Genomic DNA, 17,860 nt, shown 5'->3' with positions numbered 1-17,860 from the left:
GTCTGATCTCATTTTGGACGTCAGCTGTTCCGGTCCTTAACCATGTCACCGCTTTGGAGAAAGCAAGATCTTGTTTCCAGAAAAAAAACGTAGCCATAAAAATGAACAAAGTACCAATTACATAACCCTAGTGGGATATCTTTTCACACTTTAGTAATGTCCAGATGTATTTTGCTGAAATTGCATACAGTGTTCACCAGTCTTGTTTGACCAAAGTTCACAACACAGTGAGTAACCTCAATTGGCAAATGCCTCTGCCTTGAGCATTTTTATGAGCACTTTACAACCAAGGAGTGAGTTATAAAATTTGATTACGAGCAAGACCCACCCAAATTTACACGATGCTGGTATTTCGAAAATTCTGTGTAGTCCTGTGGGAGGCTAAGCATTTCACATTTCTAAAACTATTCCAATCTGAATCTAGCTGATGTGCTTAGTAGTTCTTTAAAATCAACAGCATTTTCTCCTTGGCAAAATTTATTTTTTTCTGGGTCCACCACCCATTGTTGACGTATGTCACAGTCACTCAAAAGAATGAGATTCTGCCACTCCAAACAGAATAAAAAAAATAAAAGGCATGCACTTTCTATTCTCAACTGTTCATGTTGTAGGAATCAAGATTGTGCAATAGTGGTAGATCCTAAGGTTAAAATACTGAATAAACGGGGCATAGCTGGGTGCCCACATAGCAGACCTGTTTGCCAAGGGCTCTCTCCCAAAAGCCATCAATTAAGAGGATTTTCCTCCACCTGCAAAACACGGGTGCCTGGCTGGAGTAGATATGGGAAATGATGGAGAGCAAGAACATGCTCTTTTTTTTAACAAAGATTATGGTGTCAGAGAGTGGTAGAGATGCCCTGTATTTGCCATGTCATTCCTGGGTTTTTCCTACCTGTTTGGCAGATTTCAGTAAATTTACATGTCCTGTTTTTCATGGAGTGTCGAGTGACCACAGCGTGAGACAAGTTTGGATGTGTTCCAGTGTACAGTTAGTTAGCAGCCCATAACTAAAGCAATTTAATTAATTCAGATGATACTGTGTTGTATTTAATTCTCTTGAGCGCTTTATTGGCTGTGTTTTTTTTATGTTGATATGCATTGTCAATTAAGTTACTCTGTTCTCCGAACATTCAACGGAATTTTGTTTTTTTGTGAAACATCCCAGCCTTTAGGTTTCCAAAATCTAAACCAAAATAGATATAGAAGTTGGGGCCTCCTCCTCCCTTGACTCTTGATTGCTGAAGGCAACAGTCACTTCCTTATCCTGGTAGACTTGGATTTGATGCAAGGGCAATCTTTTTCAATCGACACTTTGGCAGCCGGTGTGTGTTTATCACAGAGCTAGAGAGATCCCCCCTTAAAAGATGCCAGGAATTTGGAGGTAAATCCAGTGATAAAGTAAAGCTTCATTGAAGAATTTCTAGAGGAAGTGGTAAACAGATAGGACAGAGCAGAAGAGACTATTTACACCAGAGGACAGCCAGCAGAGCCAGACCTAAGGTCAGTGCAAGGTGAAATCCAATGAGGGCAACCATCAATAGGCAAGAATAGAATCCTAGAAATAGAAGCCCCAAAAAGGCCAAAAATCACTGTGGAACACCTCTTAGGTAAGAGGGTGATGATCCTACCAGCAAAAAAACCTTAAATGCTGTGACGCGCAATAGTATGTAAGCAGCATCTTAAAATACACAGAAAGGAAGTGAAAGACCATGCCCTGGAAGAGTAAAAGTCCATGATGTATTGATGAAACCATGTTGAAATGAGAGCACTGCCATAAGGCACTGGGGCCTATTATGGAGAAGTCTTCCCTTCCAACGTGAAAAAGGTTGATGGCTTGCATTGTATTTTCCCATGTCTGCTCTCCCTGTCTTTGTTATGGAGAGGTCCCAGGAAGGACCTCTCCATGCACTAATGTGGCAGCAGGAGAGAGCAGAACAGAACCACCAGTATGCTCATGAGCCACAATGCCAGGCCCTTGGCACACATCAGCTGAGTCTCAGTGGACCTTGCTAGGCAGGGCCTAAAGAAATCCCAAAATTTGAGGATCTTGCATGCTATATCCTAGCTTGATTAATGGAAGAAGAGCGAGAACAACAGATATGATGAGGGACATGTGGGATTTGCAGACTCCCCAGTGGAGTGTTGTGAGAAAGTAGCCTCTTTCTAGCATGGTTACCCCCATTTTTGGCCTGATTGTCAGTGTGCTTGACTGTGGCACTGGGATACTGCTAACCAGAACCCCAGTGCTTATGCTCTCTCCCTTTTAAATTTGATTGTTGGATACTGATAACACAGTATTCTACTCATAATTGGCATACTGGTGCCCCTTATAAGTCCCTAGTATATGGTACCTAGGTACCCAGGGCATTAGGGTTCCAGGGCATCCCTATGGGCTGCAGTATTACTTTAGCCACCCATAGGAAGCCCATGCAAATGCTTCTACAGGACTGCCATTGCAGCCTGTGTGAAATGGTGCATGTACAGCCATTTTCACTGCACCAGGTCACTTTCAAGTCACCCATATACCAAGCCTTCCAACCCTGAAGAGGTGCCCCCACATCGTCCAGGACCATTTTCCCAGACATCTTGAGTGCGGGGACTCCATTTTACATAGGTCAATACCCATGTTTAGCTGCACAATGGTAACTCCTAATATGGCCATGTAAGGTGTCTAACATCTTGGAATTATACCCCAATGCTGAATCTAACTTTGGTTGTATAAATCCATGCACTCTGAGGGCTCCACAGTGGACCCCCAGTACTGCCATACTAGCCTTCTGAGGTTTTCCAGGCAGCCGCAGCTGCTGCCACCCCACAGACAGGTTTTGCCCTCCTGTTGCTCAAGCAGCTTGAGCCCAGGAGGGCAGAACAAAGCATTTCCTTTGGTAGAGGGGTGTTACACCCTCTTCCTTTGGGAATAGGTGTTACAGGCATGGGAGGGGTAGCCTCCCAGAGCCTCTGGAAATGCTTTGAAGGGCACAGATGGTGTCCTGCTTGCATAATCTAGTCTACACCGGTTCAGGGACCTCAAGTCTCTGCTCTGGAGCGAAACTGGACAAAGGAGTCCAGTTTGTCCCTGGGTTTTGCCATCTTGGATTCCAAGGTGGTGGGGTACTCTGGAAGCATCTGAGTGGCCAGTGTCAGCAGGTGATGTCAGAGCCTTCCCCTGTTAGGCGCTTACCTGTGTAGCTGACCAATCCCCCTTTCAGGGCTATTTAGGGTCTCTCCTCTGGATGTTTCCTCAGATTCAGATTGCAAGACTCCAGCAGGAATCCATCCTTTACTTCACCTTCTACTGACAAAACTGCATCTGTACCCTCCAGGAACTCTACAAACTGCAACAAATAAGCAAAGACGACTTGTGTAACATAGTATCTTCAGCTCCTGCTAGCAACTGCAACTGTTTCCAGGTCGTGCATCCTCAGAGGATGTTTTCAGCCTGCACCAAAAGAATGAAGGAATCTTCCTTGAAGTGAAGGAATCACTTCCTTGCTTCAGCAGGCACCCCTCTGTCAGGCGAGGGTACCCACACCACCGGTCATCACTACAAAGTGCATGGATCCAGCAACACAGGTGGTGGACTGAAGTGGTCCTAAGGTCCAGCTGTCTAACTTTGGTAGAGGTAAGAGCTTGCCTCCCCACGCAAGACAGTACCCCCGTGCACCGCGTGTTTTGCAGTTGCCAAGGCTTGTGTACGACCTTCCACGAAGTTCTTTGTGCACAGCACAGTTCCGGCCTGCAGCACTCCTTCCTGTGACGCACAGTTTCCTGAGTGGTTCTCCGACAGCGTGGGATCCCTTTGTGTAGTGCTGCGTGGGCCTCCATTTGCACCTTCTTTCTCCCCATGCTGTGGGACTCCTGTGTGTGCTGCCTGGTCTTCTGAGGGATCTGTGAGTTGCTGAGAGCCTCCTGTGCCTCTCCCTCCTGGGTAGAGGCAGGGGGGCCTCTTCTGGTTCTTACAAAATCGTTTATCTTGTTCTTGTGTGTTCTAGGAAACTTACTGTGATTTACTCCTGCTTTCCTGGGCTCTGGGGAGGGTTCTATTACTTACCTTTGGTGTTTTCTTACTCTCCCAGTGCCCCTTTACACACTACACTTGCCTAGGTGGGAAACCGACATTTGCATTCCACAATTTTGTTATTTTATTTTTTCCCCTAGGCACTGTTTTCTTACTGTTTTAACAGCTATTACTTCACTATATTGTGTATATTACTTACCTCCTAAGGGAGTATAGTCTCTAAGGTATTTTGGGCATTTGTGTTACCAAAATAAAGTACCTTTATTTTTGTAACACTGAGTATTTTCTTTCATGTGTGTAAGTACTGTGTGACTACAGTGGTATTGCATGAGCTTTGCATGTCTCCTAGGAAAGCCTTGGCTGGTCAGCTACAGCTACCCCTAGACAGCCTGGCTTCTAGACACTGCCTACATATCACTAATAAGAGATAACTGGGCCTGGTATAAGGTGTAAGTACCTTTGGTACCCACTACAAACCAGGCCAGCCTCCTACAAGTGTGCTGAGGTCAAATTGCATTTGCCTGGTCCAGCCAGCCCATCATGCTGAGTGAAGGGCGGTGAAGTTGGAGGCGAGGCCACATAACAAAAGGGTTGAGGGGAGTCATACAGAGCTATAAGGGAGAAACTGGAGATGTCTAGGATTGAGAAGCTTCACTGAAATATTTTTAACTGCTCAGGGGTTACAGGGACACAGACTAACTCTTCACTGGTGAACCTAAGTACCAATACCCAATGGAATGATGTGAAAGACTAGTTCTTAGAACTGCTTGGTAAAATTGAGGCTGCATTCCAGTTGTAGAAAGCAACCTGAAAGTTCTTTAGCGTCTTATTCATGTCTACTTCACTTATCTCAAACTGCAACATAAGGGCTATAGTCGCTGAGCCAACACAACACGTATGAGAAAGCACATCAGATGTTTATTATTTTGAATACCAACCACACATGTGTATCTCAAAGTCTTTTATCCATCACACCGTCCTTGATCCAGATTTTTGATGTGAAGGAGGTGGGATTATGGTGGAATACCCAGGGTGAATAAAAAAGAGGGTGTAACAGCAGGTGTAGCCCTTATTCCAAAATGCATTATTGAGAATAACATGGCACCCACTTTGGTTTTGGTTCGGGCTTTTCGTCCTCTGAAGATTACATCAGGGTTGGCAGGTAGAGAGACGTGAACATTGGTTACACATGGGATGAACGTCCTAATCGCCAACGAGTTTTATTTTATGATGATTGTAAATACAATTTGAAGTTCTACACTGAAAAGAGCTCTTTTATTTTCTTGGAAAGAGTAGTAGCTTTGTTTTTTTTCATTGTTAAAGTGAATAGAACACAGAAAGTTCACTGCAGCCTGCCAGCCTTGTAGTTGAATTAACGGATGCCGATCGTGTCTCCTCTGCTTCCCTTTTGCCTACGGTGTGCCTGACTCAGCCCTTGTTATTCCTTCCTGTGCATCTGATGAGACTGTCTGGGGGAAGTACCTCCTGATGGGTGTGTCAGAAGGATGCAGATGTGAAGTAAAACAACATAACATGGGAGAGGAACCAACACAAGTAGCCAGACCAATCTCTTAATAAACCAACCACAGGCACAAGAGTGAATCTTTACAAGCCTCCTGGTGGTAAGTTGATGATCATGATTGCAAACAGCAAGAGACATCCTGTGAAGGAGGTAAAGGAGTCCATTCGATTAACTAACTTATGCAACCCATCTGTGAAAGAGCTGCAAACCAATCTAATTGAGATATTTCATTATCTAATATGGCCTTTAAACCCTTGCTTGATTCCTCTACTACATTAGGAATTCAGCACAATATGTCTGTTTACTCACACTGTTGGCCATGTACTCAATCTAGTTTTCACATCCTCTGACTTCTAATGTGAGCATCAACCTATTCCATTTCTGTGGATGACCACTATGTCAGTTTTCTCTGACTTTGTCAAATATTTGTTTAACTAAGGACCTTATGTAGTGTTAGATGCAAGACATCCGCCAACCCTATATAGAGTGCATAGAGGCAATATATATGTTAAATAGTGTAAACAGGATAGATGCAGCTTTCTGCACATATCTTTCATCAGTCAGATTCAAAAAGAAAAAGCCAAAAACCTTAACCTGAGATTAAAACCAAGAATACCTGGTCCTTGCTAGCCAATGTAGCTGAGGCTGTCACACAAGTAACCTACCAGTAAACACCTTCTCCAGAGACATTTGTGGGTGAGTGCAATACTTGGCTAACAAATTCTCTCGCTGTTTGCCCCACCGCTAACAATCTCACAGTGCACTTTACTCCTAAAATTCAAGATGGAGGAACCCTTCCCCAAACCCTCTTGTGCAGAGCTTTTGTTTCCACCCTGAGGTGTGGCCAGGGAGTGTGCAGTCTTCTTCCCTGTTACCACTCCAAACTAGTTTGGGAAGTAGGTTCCCTCCCACAGCGTTCGGAACCAGCCTCCCATGTGGGTCTTGTGAACAATGGTCTCCTCTTAAACTAAAGTTTGAATTGGCAGGCTTCACATCTTTCCCTTTCCAGTTAATGATATTCTTGGGCCCACCTCAGCTGTTCCTCATGCGGTGATAAGGATCACATGCCGCCCACACTCTGCCCACCCTGTCACTAGGCCTAAACCATTGTCCTACTCTGGGAGCAAAGTCAAGCAGTGGCTGCTGCAAGGTTACGCAAATTAAGCTCCAAGAGCTTTAGACCGGGAAATTGCAACTTTCTGAAAGTTACTTTTCCTAAATATTTATTAAAAGCAGTTCACGTCACCCCTGAAGTAGAGCATATTTGGCTGTGTCGACATGAACCTCCTAACCCTTCACTTCTCCAGTTCACATTGTATGCACCACTCTTGCAGGTGATACTTTTCCTCCTTCTCACCTTCTCATTGTCCTTTTTTTTTTTTTTTCTCTCCTTTAATCCCCTTCTAAATGTTCACTATCCCTTCAAATATTAAATCTGTCCCGTGTGGTAAGAAACATTTGCAGGAAGTCTTTTACCTCACTTCAGTTTTCTTCAACCTTAGTAGATAGCACTCCAGACATTACCCACCACTTTTGTCCGTCACACTAAATATGGGACCACTTTCTTGATTGAAGACTTAGAAGTCCAGAGCCCTTGAGTCAGCTGGCATAGGTGTTCACAGCATCTTTCTTTTCTCAGGTGAGGGAGGCCAACATGAATGGGTAGCATAAGGGTGCTCCCTGTCTTAGCACCTCTTGCTGGACTCTCTTTGAGGACTAACTCTTTGAGTCTATACAAAACTTAATTGTAAAGTTCTCTCTGAACTGACAGTGATATTAGAGGAAACTAAGTGTATTGCTGTTACTGATTGGAGTGTTTGTAGGAAGGGAACTGGACATACAAATAAGGATTTATTGTTTACAATAAAAGTGATGGGAGTAAATAACGATCTAGTTCATCTATTTACCTTTCCAGGTAGTATTGCAGTTTTAGTTAATTATTTACTAATTTATGTTTTATTAATATAAATGTTTTTTAGCATAGTTTTTTGTTATTCTTCTTGGCTTATTTAGACATAGATGAATGTGAAATTGGATTTTTTTAAATTACGTTGTCTAAATCTGCATTTCCAGCCAGGAAATATGAAAATATTAGAGAGCAAAATACCTCCAACAATGTAATAAGTAATTAAGGACATTATTGTTCAGTGAAAATGAAAAAAGATACACTTCCGTCATAAACATAACACCAAGTCTGAAAAATACTATCATTTCTTCTGAAATCAGAAGCATGATTATTGATTGCTATAAAGGGAACAATTGGCAAGTTTGTTGATTATTTCATATCTGATTGTTTCTTTTAACATAAATTAGCTCTAAGAGTCTCATACGTTAGGAGGCGTGGCGTGGCACTGCAAGATGACAGTTGCTTTGGAGTGAACTTCTAGTCAGACCTGCATATCCTTCTACATCTCAGCCTCACCACCATGTGCCGCCTGTTACATTATGAGGCTGCATCCTCCATTCATGGAGATCCATCTAGGCTGGATAAAAGCACCTAAGGTTGCAGCTGGTGGCCCTGCTGTAGCGGTCTCTCCTATACATGGCTGAGGCCTATCACGAGTATGTCAGGCCTTGGACAACAGTTATCCTGTGGCCGCTCAATTTGCGGAGACCAGTGCCCAGAGTGGACCTGGTGGCAAGCACGCCCTCCATACCTGCCTCCTTTGGAAAGCACTGACCATCAGTGCTAAAAGTGATCAGTACTGAGAACTTCAATTTAATATTGTGCAATGAAAGTTGAAGTTCTCCTGAAATACCAGTGTGTGTACCGGCAAGTCCTAAAGCTCCATGAGAAAGTTACGTATTAAAACAAGATTCACTACTTAAACTAATAGCTGACCGGTTTATCTCTGGTACCCTTGATATTATGCTACAGATTTGAAACAGTGGTAATATCACCTATTGTTCGCATGGCCGATTTTAGGATATATTTACATCTATCACCTTTTTTCACACAATGTTTTGACTTCTCAGCATTAGAAAGACTTTGAAAGTGACCACCTGCCACCCCTTACAATCCTAGACTTTTGTGTGCCCTGAGCCAATTAGTTGGCTCTCATTGGACTTAGCGTTGGTCATAATGACTCAAGGATGGAACACATAAAATACAGAGAAACTAACAGCATGGAAAACAGCCAGTCCCCATTTACTTTAAGACAGAGCTTATTAAAATTCTGGCCGGAAATTATTACATCCCTGCAAGCTGAAATTCTGAAGGACCAGAAGCATCTGCAGAATGACAGGACACTGCAGAACAATAAGTTGTTTGTCTTGTAATTAAAGAGTCAAAAAGCACAACACAGGAAAACTTTAAGGAGTTTCAACAATGGAAGTAATGGTCCAAATACTGTGCGAACACTACAAAGACAAAAAGCTGATTGTAATGGAAAATGGGAATTAAAAAACAAATATGCTGTTAATGGTGACCTATTTTCAAAATGTTAAAACTCAAAGAACAAACCAAGTTTTGGAATTACATTAGTAGACTAGTGGGAAATGAAAATCCCCAGAAAGAAAATATAGGAAGTCTCGGCAACTGGGAGAACTAAATGAATACCGGACAGCCTGATTAAATCAGACATAAGTTACTGGGAGTCCTGGTTGGCGCCATTGTTTAGGTCCTCATTTCTCAAGGTATTGTCAGGCTCTTGATGTGGTGCCATTTTATATCTGTTTTTTTTTTTTTTTTTAAATAAGGGCATTAGATCAGACCCTTATAGCTACCACCTAATAGCATTGTTGGACATTGAAGGTAAAGCATATGCTGGGATTTCAAAACAGGAATTTATAAGATGGCCAGATTTAAAAACAAACAAAAAAAGCATTATTCCTTTCTTCTAAATAGGCTACAGACCCAATAGTAGCACCACAGAAAATAATTTGACGTTGTAATTTCTGGCACATTGTGCAATCAATCAGAAAAGGGCTCCATTACTTGCACGTTTTATTGACTATACAGCAGCAATGTAGAAGGTTCACCTATGGATCCTGTGGAAAACAACTGGTGGCCTCAGGAATCCTGTCCCCCCTTATTTGAAGCTGTTACTTCATTATACTGAGAAACTTGGGTTGGTGTGATAGTTGATATCTGCCATAGCAACTCAGAGAAAGTGTACACTAATTGGGGTTTGAAGATCGAGCTCAATCAGTGAAAGCAAAGTCAATTTAGGAAAATAATATCTCTCAAGAAGCACTTAAACTGGTTATCAAAACACAGACCATGTTGCTTAGCCATACAGCTGACATGTAGGATTTGGCAAAAATAAACACCTGAATTATATTCTGGAATTGTACAAACTGTGATCACTCAGAGCTATAATAGCCTCAATACATAAGCCTGTGAGCCTATCCATCATTTGTGTGCAATATATTCTCTTCCTAGTAAAATAAGTCCGCTTATCCTGGTCACCCATCAATAGAAATCCCAGAGGCAGATTATGTGACTACAATTTTGCTCCTTCTGTGATGTTGGCCCTGGGTTAGGGTTGGAGGAAGGTTCTTGTTAAACAGATCCTTTTGACAAAAAATATGAGACTATGCAAAGAGGCACTAAAATGTTGTCTCAACACTTGGAACTCTGTCATGTCAAGCAACCCAGTTCTTCCAAGTGACTTTCAAGAATCTTGCTTCTACTTCATAAAAATATTAGTTATGGATATACAAATATCAGCTTTTTACAAATGTTATATTAGTACTGCAAAAGTGAACTCAATACAAACTCAAATGATCGTTTTAACTTAAGGTGATTGGAATGTAAATAAGTTTTAACATACATCTTAGTGTGTTGGGCATAGATAATTGTATCCTGTTTTTCTTTCATGTAAAGATTTTAATTATTCAAACATAATACATTATTGCTGCTATACAATAATTTCCTTTTATTTCTCTGCGATCAAAAGTCCTCAAAATTGATGTGATTTCTCTTTTTCTTATTTTAGTGGGTTATTTATCACAATCCATGACAAGGGTCATATTGCCACCATGCTGAATTCATGGCCAGAAGAAGACATTAAGGTACACTAGTTACAATTGCAACTATTTACAAATTCTACTTCGTTGCATGCTCTTCTATTCTCTTTCAAGGAATCAATACTTTTCAAGCAAATGTTATATACAATTGTTTCGAATGAAATAAATTTGGAATTTAAGATTTCTATGTTAGGAATTGGGCTAGTATGCCCCTGTCCAAGCAAAACCAGGGTAAGTCAGATGCACACCACAAATTAACCTGTGCTCACCCTCTGGTAGCTTGGCGAAAGCCTTCAGTCTTAAGAGGCAATGTGTAAAGTATTTGTGCACCACTTCAAAGAGTAAAACAGTGAAAACACCACACAAAAAGATACCACCTTGCATTAACAAACCAAGACCAAAATGAAAAATAACTTTTAAGTAGAAGTTGAGATATGAATTTTTAAAGATTAAAATGCAATATAGGGCTTTAAGAGCATAGAGCGACAACCGAGGATATCTGGTCGTGCTAGACAGGGGGAAATCCAAATGTTCAAGCCGACCGCAATGGAGCATGGGTTGGATACAGTCCCAGATAAGTCCCACTGCAGTTTTACCTTCTCAAAACTTGAGCCAGAAGTCCTGTTCATGGGCAAGAAGTTTGCCGGGTGCAAGGTGAGCAGCTCTTGCGTTGGTCTACCATTGCGAAGAGTCGGCCAGGTGTCATGGATGGGTCACGAGCGGCGATGCTTGCTGTGCAAAGAGATGAACTTGCGGTGGCTCGTGCTGATTTTTCATGCAAGCGGCGTGGTTCCAGGGCGAGTGAGACAGTTTGTAGTCACAAATAACCCAAAAGCTTGATTTCAGGAGCCAAAAAACATAATAATCCCAATGTTATCTTATGGGAGGGATAGGCCTTGCAGTAGTGAAAAACGAATTTGGGAGTTTTTCACCACCAGGACACATAAAACATAAATGTATATGTCCTGTTTTTTTAAAAAAAAAATTTTTTACATACATTGCATCCTGACCTGTTGGTAATATAGGGCCTACCTTAGTGGGGGTGAATTATAGGTATAAAAAGGTATGATTTAGCCCTGGCAGAAGGTTTAACTTGACAGGTCGGCATGTCAGTTTAAAACTGTGCACCCGGGCTCTGCAATGGCAAGCCTGAGACATGGTCAAGGGGCTACTTAAGTGGGTGGCACAATCAGTGCTGCAGACCTACTAGTAGCATTTAATTACCAGCCCCTGCACACATGTAGTGCACTTTACTAGGGACTTATAAGTCAAGTAAATATGCCGGTTGGGTATGAGCTAATGCTACCATGTCTTAGGGGAGAGAGCACAAGCACTTTAGTACTGGTAAGCAGTGGTAACGTGCACAGAGGCCTAAACTATGTCAGAAAATGGAGGGAGGCAGGCAAAAAGTTGGTGGGAGATACGTAGTGTTGCCTAGTAGCACACCATAGTTGTGTAATTGCCACATTGTTCTGAATTCTGCAATTTAAAACGGGGTTAATGCCTATTTATTTCAGGGTTAAAACTCAGAATGATGCTGTATTTCACCTGCACAAGTTTCTACAGGTTTTACCCGACTACGAAGTGTGTATGGGATGAATTTGCAGGGTTGGTAATATCCACTCACTTTGGATGCAGGTGCAAACACTAGCTTGTGCCCGAGTCAGCATTCAAGCAAAACTCATAAAAAGCCCCTTGGTGAACTTGCAAATGTAGCCTCCTTCAGAATACATTGGCAGTGGAATTTATGATTTTTCACTCCTCTTGTAAAAACTTTCCTCTAAAGGACTTTTTTTGTCTAGCCTGTTCTTTGCATGGGAATGTTATTGCATACCTTCATCATTATCAGTCATTGTTTTAATCACCTATAATAATCATGTTAAAACCTGGGTTTTGCTACATTGTTCTAAAATCCCAGGAAATGCAATTAGTTGCAGTGGGAGAAATAGGAAGCTAGCAGACAATGAAAAACGTGTTTTGTCCTCCAGGAGACAGAGTGTTCCTATAACTCGGTTCAAACTTGTCTCATCGCTACTGCTCTGCCTCAATTGTTTTTTCAGACTGACTGTTTGAGCATACCATTCCTGGTCGTACCCCAGGGGGGTTTGCAGGTCAGCTGCCGTCTAAATCAAGACGAACTGCAAACTCTCAGAGGGCCCTGTTCCCACTATCTGCCAGACCCAGTCACAGGCATCTGGCTAAAGGGAAACTCCATCAACACTCCCTGGGACGACCTACATGACGCTTTCCCAGATGCCCATTTTCAGTAGCTATCGCAAATCAAAAGCATAGGTCAATGCCAAAAACAGACTTGTAAAAACTGATTTTCCATATAGAGTCCTAAAATTGATATGTATTTTCATATAGCGGGGCTTGTGAGTTGCTTGGATTATGGCCAAATCCACAAGTGTGACCAACACTGGAAGCTATTATAGGCACACAATAGTAATATTGTCCAGTATGGATTAGATCCTCATTTTGTGATGTTCGGGCCGCCAAGATGATGGAGCTTCGGCCTGTCGGCCAAGCCAAGAGTTTGAAGCTGGGTCGAAGGTTCTTTTTCGCTGACACTTCTACTGCCATTGCAGGAAACATTTCAGAAAAAACTAACAATGGAGAACATTCCACAATGCAGTGGTGGTCACGATGGCATTTTTTTTCTTTTACCAAAGACAACTCAACCCCCACCCACCTACCCAAAGCATGGGGTTGTTTTTGGTAAACAAAACAGCACAATATCCCTGGCACGCTAGAAGTTTTCTCCCAATGCATGAGTGCATTTTGTTTTCTATGTTTTCCTGCACAGGACTGCCGATGGAAAGGAGAAAAAAATGGCTGACACAACTTCCGGTGGCAACATTGAATAGGAAGGGCCTTGCAGTGACAAGCACTTCCCCTTCTAAGTCAGTGTAGCCAGCAGGGGGGGCTGATGCTGTTGGGACACCTGCCAGTTGTTTGTGGTATGCTACTGAGACTGAAAAATGAAAGGTGGCCAGGTAGTTTTTGCAAAAGCCTGGAGATTTCTCCTAAAACAGATTTGCTGAAATCTACAGACTATGCATCAAGTATGCACAATTCGTAAATGCAGAATTTATCCTGGCCCTTGTACTAAACTGCACTGGCTCTATCTGTAGCATGACTTCATGTAGGTGAGTTTTATGCAGTAGATCAGTGGTTCCCAGCCTTTTGATTTCTGTGGACCCCCACTTTAACATTAATGGATCCCAGGGACCCCCACTGAATCATTATTGGAATCCGGGGACCCCCGCCTGAATCATTATTGGAAGCTGGGGACCTAATCTGTCAATATTTGTTAATATTTTTGAATTTTCTAAGCTCTCGTGGACCCCCCGAGAAGGCTTCGCGGACCCCCAGGGGTCCCCGGACCACAGGTTGGGAACCACTGCAGTAGAGGAAGATGCTGTGCCTGCATCCAAGCAACACTTTCCAGGTCCAGCAGCTGCTACTTGCACTCTTGCTCTGTGGCACAGCTGCTCAGTGGCCTAATGGCTTTTTTCAGATGTTTTGGGAGGTATATGAATTATTAATGTTTCTGAGGAAGGGTGGGAACATGTTCCAGGATATCAAGCCTCTGTTTGCCTGTTGAGTTTCTTCTTGAGGATCAGCATGTTTCCTGGTCTTACATGTTAGCCCTGTTGCTGTGCTGTCTTTAGCTGGCCTCTTGCACTCAAGTAAACTTTCCTGGATGTGGGCCAAGGTATGCATGCTGAATAAGCGCGCACGCTACTATTTTAATCATGTTCTGTATCAGAAGCCATAGTTCACTTTAGCAAAATTTAAAACAAATGTGCACTTGAAGCATTAAGCAGCGTGCCTTTTCAGCAAGATCTGTCTCACGAGTACACCAAAGTCAAAAACATCTTGTGTTACCTGCAACTTGATGCCAGGCTACACCCATTCTTCTTTTATTTTGGTTTATCTTGTATGGTTAAAATGGAAACAAATTTATTCCGGGAACCCATAAATTGAGTCAAGTTGTGACAGTAGAAAGGGAGTGGGGTCACAAGGAAGTCTGACAGTCAACTTAAACATTTTATTTTTTCGAATACTCTGCAGCTAAGTATTTGTGAACAAATGTGACAGTAAATCTAGTTTGGCTTACCAATTGGTCACAAAGAGGTTGCATATTAACAGGTTTAAGGCCCCTGCTGCAGAGATCTTTTTGTGCCCAGCAATTTTCAAGGGATAATAATAACAGTTAAAATAACTATGGTGGTTAATGCAGTTGCTGGAGAGATTAGTGTTTGTCTAGTCAGAGTTATGACAAATACGTAACATAGACAGTTAATGTCCCTGCTGCAAAGCACATTGTGTAACATGCAACACACAGATTTGTGTTTTGTGAAGATATTTTACTGGGTTATTTTAGGAAATTGGGTTAATGATGGGGGGAGGTGAACCCCCTACTCAAACAGCCACAGTCCTTGTCAGGGTGAACCATAAAAGTCACCCAATTAGCCTGTGCTTAACCCTCTGGTAGCTTGGCACAAAAGCAGTCAGACTTAACTTTGAGGATTGTCTTAAGTATTTATGTATCACACAAACAGTAATAAAGTGAAAATATAAGAAAAATCCCACACCAATTTAGAAAAACAGAGTAAAATTTAAAAAATACACACACTAAAACAAATTAACTCTAATTAGTAGAACCGGAGTTATGAACTTTTAACGTTTTAAGTGAAAAGTAGTGCCTAAAAGATCAAAGCGCCAACCACTGGTATCTGGTCGTGCAAGACCGGTGCAGAGTCTAAAGTTAAGGCCGAACATGGTTTGGCTACACGAGGTGGGTTGGGCCTTGTCTCTGTCTACCTTAAATTTAGAGGAAAAGTTCCCGAAAAGCTAAAGTTCAGCAGGGCTAGGCAGCCAGCGGTGTCAGAGGAGAAGGCATAATAGTTGGGGAGCGACTGAACAAAGATGCAGTGAAGATTTCTATGCTCGAACTTTGTCACTAATTGGAAGTCAGAAGTTTCCAGCAGGAAGAAGCTAAAGGATGTAACTGATAAGGGCTCAACAAGGCCAGAAACCTTTACCTAGAGGTCCCACTGAAAAGGATTTGGTGCTGCATAAAATAATGTAGTGGGAGCTCTAGCAAAGTCAGGCCAACCGGCAATTCACCTCAGGTGGATCGGCGAGCAAGTAGGTCCTGGTCTCCTGTTGGTTCTCAAACAACTTTTTAGTGAAAATGTATCTAAGTTTCACGTTTTTGACTGGAGCACCAATTGCAAGGGTCCAGGACAGGGTGGGCAGCACTTGGGTGCGAGGGGGTCAGGACGTACTCCAGGCTGAAGCCAGGTGCAGGGTTCAAGGACTCTGGAGCTTATGCCCATGTAGCTCACACTGGAGTCTATCCAACTAGCCCTTGGAGTCACTCTGATAGTCCTGGGAGCAAACGGAAAGGCAGGCCTCGAGCAGCAGGGCAGTCCTCTGAGGGTGCAAGGCAAGCTTCAAGCATCAGGGCGGTCTTCTGAGGGTACAAGGCAAGCAGGATAGTCCTCTGGTCGTAGCAAGGCAGCCCTCTGAGGTACAAAGCAGGCCTCAAGCAACAGAGTAGTCCTCTCAAGTACAAGGCTGCCCTCTGCAGGTACAGGACTGTACTGAAGAGTTGGTCTGAGGATCCAATATATATATCTGGTCCAAGCCTTTGACATGGGGAAAACTTCAAGGCTACCCCAACATCTGGTTCTGGAAAATTCCTTCCTTCCTCTGCTCAGGCTCCAAGTGGGCTATGGTGACAATATGCTTGTCTCAAGTTTCAGTATAAATGTGCTGAAGGCTTTTAAAATATCAGCAAGGCAGAGAACAGCTCCGCCCCATCCGCCCTGTCAGGACGGCCCTTCCTTCTAACACTGAGTCCCCATTTGTCTCACTTTCTTGGAGGAACACACACAGGCCAACTATTGACAGGCATGTGACCCAGGACACAGGCTGCAGTCACCAAATGGGTAGGACAAAAAAATGTCATCTTTCTAAAAGTGGCATTTTCAGACTTGGTACTTGAAATACAACTTTAACATTATAGATGATTTTAAATTACAGTTCTTTTGAAACCAAACATGGCATTTCTTTCTGTTCCCAATCAAAAGTTAGCAATTATTAAATGGAATAAGGTAACACAATGTTATCCTACCGGAGAGGTAGGCCTCACAGTTGTGAAAACCGATTTGTGAGTTTTTCACTTCCAGGACATGTAAAACATGAGACATCACCCTACCATTTCAATGCAATTTACCCTGGCCTATGAGCTGTTTAGGACCTACCTAAGGGGTGACTTACAAATGTTAACAAATTGAGTTTTTGCCTTGCAAAATGTTTATTTTGCCAGAACAAATTAGCAGTTTAAAACTGCACACAGGTTGCAATGGCAAACCTGACACATGCTTTAAAGGGCTACCTAAGTGTGTGGCACAATAAATGCTGCACGCCCACTAGTAGCATTTCATTTACAGACCCTGGGCACCTATAGTACCACTTTACTTAGGGAATTATAAGTAAATTAAAATGGGCCAATTTGGTGTTAGACAGTTGTACCATGTTTAAAAGAGAGAATACAAGCAATTTAGCACTGGCTAGCAGTGGTAACATTGACATAGCCCTAATGCCAACAAAAACAAAATCCAGACTACAGGAGGGGAGAAATATATGAATATATTGTGTAAATTTGACCTAACAAAAATGTATTTAAGAGACCATTAATACATGTTTTTTGTCCTAGGAAAACCCACAAGAATTAGTTTGTGGATTGAAACGTTGACACTGGACTGGGTTTCATCCAATAGGAATAGATTCTAAACCTGAATCAGTATTTGTACTGAACTGAATATTGAAATTGTGGATACCCCAAATGTATATATGTATCATATTTTAAAGGTTTCACCATTGCACCTATGAGCAGTGCTATCTGCACTTTTTTGGTTCAGTTAACACCTTTTGGAAGAATAATAATTTGTGACCAATGTAGCCAATCAAAATTGAGGTTTACTTGAACTTCATACGTAATCACAATGGATTCCCAAAGAGCCATTTGTTCTATGTGTCCCTTATACACAGGCTTCATTCTCAGGCAGATTTGGATTTGGCCTTGTTATTTTTCTATATATTAGAGATGTTAGGGCCATGCTGGCAAAATGAATAAACTGCATTTTAGCCATTTTAAAATGGCTTCTGTATCTGGTAAGTGTGGAAAAAAATAAGCTGCCAGAGGTTCTGGCAAATAGTTTTTATCATCTTCTTTTCTAATTGTTTAGCCAAGTTCCATTCTTGCCAGAAGAGGACTGCCACACTTGTCCAGGTATTGTAGTGTATCTGGCCCTTTGCAGACTAACCTAATC

General features: G+C 42.3%; 1 protein-coding gene across 1 annotated transcript in view; it reads left to right on the top strand.

Moving 5' to 3' along the window:
• ME3 (malic enzyme 3) overlaps positions 1-17,860 on the top strand; it is a 384,512-nt gene that overhangs the window by 207,389 nt on the left and 159,263 nt on the right. Inside the window, exon 5 of the mRNA XM_069203992.1 lies at positions 10,481-10,556. Within this exon, the coding sequence (XP_069060093.1) occupies positions 10,481-10,556 (76 nt within the window). The remainder of the gene's footprint in view (positions 1-10,480; positions 10,557-17,860) is intronic.

This window comes from Pleurodeles waltl, chromosome 8, assembly GCF_031143425.1.
Source record: "Pleurodeles waltl isolate 20211129_DDA chromosome 8, aPleWal1.hap1.20221129, whole genome shotgun sequence".
NCBI classification, from domain to species: Eukaryota; Metazoa; Chordata; class Amphibia; order Caudata; family Salamandridae; genus Pleurodeles; species Pleurodeles waltl.
This window is presented reverse-complemented; position numbering and strand designations above follow the sequence as displayed.